The sequence below is a fragment of the Halyomorpha halys genome, unplaced genomic scaffold, assembly GCF_000696795.3.
Source record: "Halyomorpha halys isolate HHAL.00 unplaced genomic scaffold, Hhal_1.1 Scaffold89.1, whole genome shotgun sequence".
NCBI lineage: Eukaryota > Metazoa > Arthropoda > Insecta > Hemiptera > Pentatomidae > Halyomorpha > Halyomorpha halys.
Window position 1 is genome coordinate 617479 of NW_027111267.1, and position 5227 is coordinate 622705.

Genomic DNA, 5227 nt, shown 5'->3' on the forward strand with positions numbered 1-5227 from the left:
TATTTATAACAGGTTGTATATAGTTAGGGGTGTCTTTTGTACGAGACCCCCCCCCCATAATCAATTTAAAAAAAATGTAACTGCTATATCAACCATGTAAGGCCCACCAGGTCAATCTGGTATTAAATAAAAAGATAAATAATTAAACATGAAAAAAAAAAGGACCAGAGATGGATAAAAAGTAGTTATTAGATTCAACTATAGCTAATTTTTGCCCATCTCTGATTAGTGCTCACATATTAGCAAGTTTACTCTACTTTAAATGATTTTCTATTAATTTTTTTTTTTAAAGATATGGAATGTTGTTCTTCGAAGAATTTGTATTATGAAGCATTGATAAAATTTAAACCAGGTAACATCATTGAAGATAAATCCTTCCTGCTCTAATATATTTAAAAAATTACCTGTACTGTACGTTCTTCTTCATATTCTCGACCATGAAGTAGAACCATTGGCAATGGCGGTTGGTGTAGAGATCGGTCCTGAGATAGAGCTGGTAGTAGTACTCGGTGATCTTGATCGCCCTCGAAAGGTTGCCAGACTCGAAGCGAGACTCGAACCTGAGGTCGTGCTCTTTGGCAGGCTGCGGGCTGAGTACGTTACATCGGCTCGTAGACCTGCTAAACTGGTCAATTAATAACCGGTTATTATCACCTAGTACACTTTTTTAAATAATTTTTTTAATCATAACCAATATATTTTTTCTTAATCTATTAAAAATAATTTTTTTAAATAATTTATACGCAAATTATAGACTTTTGTGATTTAAGATGTACTTATGTGCCTCCAGCGATGCCATGTAGCGAACAATTCATCAATATGGAAGTTGCAGGTTACTGCTGCAGTACAAGAGCCCAAGAGGAGAAAAAATGCAGTTATTTCACCCTAATTATTTGATTACTTTAATGAAAACTATGTATAATTACTAGTGAAAATTAATGAGTCTGCCAAGTATAAGTAGGGGCAATAAAAATGGCGGCTATTCAAAACGTTAAAAAATAATTTTTTTATTCCGAGCTCTATAACATTAAAAATACCTACAACACTAAACAACTTAATAGAACATCATTCAAAGAAGAGTAAATTTACATTTACATTATATTTTTTTTTTAATTTCTTTTTTTAATTTTTTTTTATAAATTTATTGATTTATTTTTAATTTTTATATTCACTATCCTCCCTGTTTCATTTATATTCATGTATCTATCTTTTAATTTATATTCATGTCTTATCTTCTTAAGTGTACTTATATTAATTACTTTATTATTAATTTTCTATTATATTTTACACTTTTCTGTATCCCCGCTCATTTGGTATATTTTGTGTCTTAATTACTTACACACATTGTATCCCATTATTTTATACTTTACTTTTCCTTTGTTTTTCTATCTGCTTTTTTTTTTTTAATATTTCTTCTCCCCTATTATGTATATTATCATTTATTGTTCACCTAATTTAAATACTTTTTTACTATGTTTACTTTACAAATTATTATCGTTATTGTGGCATAACTGCCATCCCCACTCCTCCAAATTAGAACTCAGTGAATTTATTTTGAAAAATCTATACTCAGGAACCATTAGACATCCAGATGTTTATTAGTACTCAAATTAGAGCTAGCTTTATTGTACATTATAAAGTAGTTTATATTATCTTCGTAAGAGTAGTAGTTTTCAAGATATTTGGAAAAATAAATTCTCAAGATATTAATTTTTTGTTATTTGGAAAAAAGTTTGGTTTATGAAAAGCTATTTTAAGAATTTACCCAAACAACTAGAAATCAAAATTTAATTCAATTCATAATGATTCCTGAAATATAGTTTTCCCGAAATAAATTCACTAACTACTGATTTTTCAGTGCATTTCTTATAAAACGTTGCTTTTTAAATAAACTATATCTCAGGAGCTATTGAACTAAATAGACTTATATAATATTATAACTATATAACAATAATACACTATATAACAACAATATATAATTATTTAACAATAAACTCTATTGGGGCTCATATATTGACAAATTTATTCTACTTTAAAGGATTCTTATATTAGGTTTTGTAGTTAGTTGTTTTAAGGAAAAAATATATTTAGCCTAATATATCTAAGATCCCATTTAGGTCTCAAAACAATTTAATTTTTATTTATAAGCCCAACGTTTCGGCCATCCTCAAGGGCAATTTTAAATCCAATTTTAGAAATACATAAATTTAAAAAATTGTATACAGGCTATTCGGCCTAGGTTAGTAATTTCAGTGAAAATTACTTACAATTAAAATTTCAGGTTACAAATATTGTTGTGATAAAGTATAATAGTGTAAATTGACTGTGATGAAAAGTTTTAATTTAATGTGAAGAATTGACAAAATTTTGGACTGAAGTTATAGACCTGGGCAGAATAGCCTGTATAATATTTTTTTAAATCGATATGGTTCTGAAATTGTATTTAAGATTGTCCTTGAGGATGGCCCAATTGGCCGAAACGTCGGATTTATGAAGAAAAATAAATTGTTTTGAGACTTAAATGGGATAAACTTCGATTATTAAACAAAATGGTTTCTACTATAGTTATTTAGATTCTTTAAACTCCCGTTAAAATTATGATTTTTTTTTTGGAGAAGATATTAGGGGTATTCATGATCTTTAGTTTAACACGTTAAAGCTTGTTAAATGGAAAAACTCATGTTAAATGGATAAATATTTCCTTCTTTCACCATGTTAAAACGATATAACATATAACATGGTTCAGAGTCTGTTACAAGGTCTGTTAAATGGAGAATGACGTCACACAAGAGACCAGCTGAGCTCGTCACCATTTTTTTTGTTGTAGGAACAAGCAATGTAGTATTACTTGCTCGTAGTTTGTTTTGGATGTTTTTAAAACTAATAAAGCATTCTATGACAATAATAATAATATAATGACAGTTGTCAATTAGCTCATCTTGATTCTCTTCCTCACAAGTTAGAAGATCAACAAGACACTCAGTAGTCAAACTTTCACACAACTTTAACTTTTTACCTAATTTAGGCGTTTTGTAATAAATTACTTTAATCAAAACTTTAAAGTAAACAATAACATGAAGTTTTCGAACGAAAGGTTATAAAATCCGAAAATCTTCTAGAAGCCCTTATGCATTTAATATGAATTTAAATATGGCTGCTCACAATCTTAGACTTATAATATTTAACATGGTAAAACATTTTACGTTTCACACATCATGAATACCCCTATTATTTTTTCAATAGTTAACCAGCCTTTTCCTTTCAAATAAAAATAAAAATTTAAAGCGAAAATAACAACACGCTAGAGTAGAGGAAAAGTTTCTAAACATTTTCTTAAGGTTTTAATTACGTCAAATTGAAAATGTATAATTTATAAATAGTGAGGATAAACAAAAAAAGAAACAGGCTTAAATTTATAAATAATGTTTCTGTTTTGCCTTTGACGTAGGCCATCTGTTGAGCAAGTTTTGCCAAAAAAATAGAAACAAAAAATTTCGTTAGGGCATTTTGCAATTAAAGCCACGGAGTGTTGTTACGACGAAAATACTTGCTTACTCTGAATTAATGTCAATTCTCGGTGGTGGTGTATCCATCGCCGAAGAAGAGGGTATAAACAGTGTCAAATTGATTGAAAAGGGTTAGTACTGATAGATTGGTATAGTATGACCCAGTTGGAAAAAAAAATATCAGTTGTTTGACCGCAATTGTTGATAACTTTAATGAAAACAATGTATAGTTACTAGTCAAAATTGATGAGTCTACCAAGTATAGGTAGTGGGAATCAAAAATGACGGCTGTTTCAAAACGTGAAAAATAATTAATTTTATTTTCGGTCCTCTTATATCTTTAAAACTACCAACAACAGTAGAAAACCTAAGAGAACATCATTTAAAATAAAGTACGTTTTTAAAAATATAAGCCATAATCAAGCTATTTACGTCCAATGTTTCACGAGATATAGCTTTTTAAAAAGCAACATTTTATAAGAAATGCACTGAAAAATGAGTAGTTAGTGAATTTATTTTGAGAAATCTATATCTCAAAAAACAATCGACGTACAGATGTCTATTAGCACTCAAATTAAAGCTAGTTTAATGGACTATGAAGTAATTAATGACATTTATCAATATGTGTATTTATTTTGTTAAATATCATAAAACACTACTATTCCTGCGAAGATAAATATCATAAGGACTGTAAGGTACATTCAACTAACTTTAATTTGAGTGCTAATAGACATCTGTACGTCTAATGATTCTTGAGATATAGTTTACCCAAAATAAAGTCACTAACTACTGATTTTTCAGAACATTTTTTATGAAATGTTGCTTTTTAAAAAACTATATCTCTGGAGATATTGAACGTAAATGGCTCTAATAGGGCTCATATATATTTTTTTAATTGATAGATTTATTTATTGATAGATATTACAATCTGCCACACAGTTGTGGGCAATAGGTAATAGTGATGAATGATCTCATACATACTATAATAAAAAAATAAAATAATAAAAACAACTCTTTTAAAATGTATACAAACAAAAGAATAAACAAGATGAACATAATCAAACTATCTGTATGAAAAATAAATAAATAAAATAACATGATGATAAAATAATATAATGTCTAATAGGGCTCATATATTAACTAATTTATTCTACTTTAGATGATCCTTATATTAGGTTTATTATTTCTAGTTGGCTGTTTTAAGGAAAAATATATTTAGGTTTTAATTACGTCAAACTGGAATATGTATAATTTATAAATAGTGAGGATAAATAAAAAACGTTAAATATCAGAAAAACTACTACTCCTACGAAGCTAAATGTCATGAACTACTATATAGTATATTAAACTAATTTCAATTTGAGTGCTAATAAACACCTGTACGTCGAATGATTAAAAAAGATAAAGATTTCTCTAAACATGAAGAGGATGGTGAGGGTTACGTTAAAAAAAAACAAAATATTTTTCAACAATTTATTATCCCTATTTATTTATTTTTTTATTTTTGACCGCAACCTTCACCATCTTTTTCATATTTTAAATTAAATGGTCAACTATTTATATGTATATAATTTCTCAAAATAAATTCACAATTTTCAGTGCATTTTTTATGAAATGTTATTTTTTAAAAAGCTATATCTCGAGAGCTATCGAACGTGAATAGCTCTATTAGGGCTCATATTTTAGCAAATTTACTTTACTTTAAATGATTTTAACTATAA

General features: G+C 27.7%; 1 protein-coding gene across 1 annotated transcript in view; it reads right to left on the reverse strand.

Moving 5' to 3' along the window:
• Positions 1-5227, reverse strand: part of LOC106677164 (cytosolic carboxypeptidase 2) — a 67004-nt gene that overhangs the window by 34316 nt on the left and 27461 nt on the right. Inside the window, exon 4 of the mRNA XM_024359689.2 lies at positions 405-625. Coding sequence (XP_024215457.1) covers positions 405-625 — 221 coding nt within the window. The remainder of the gene's footprint in view (positions 1-404; positions 626-5227) is intronic.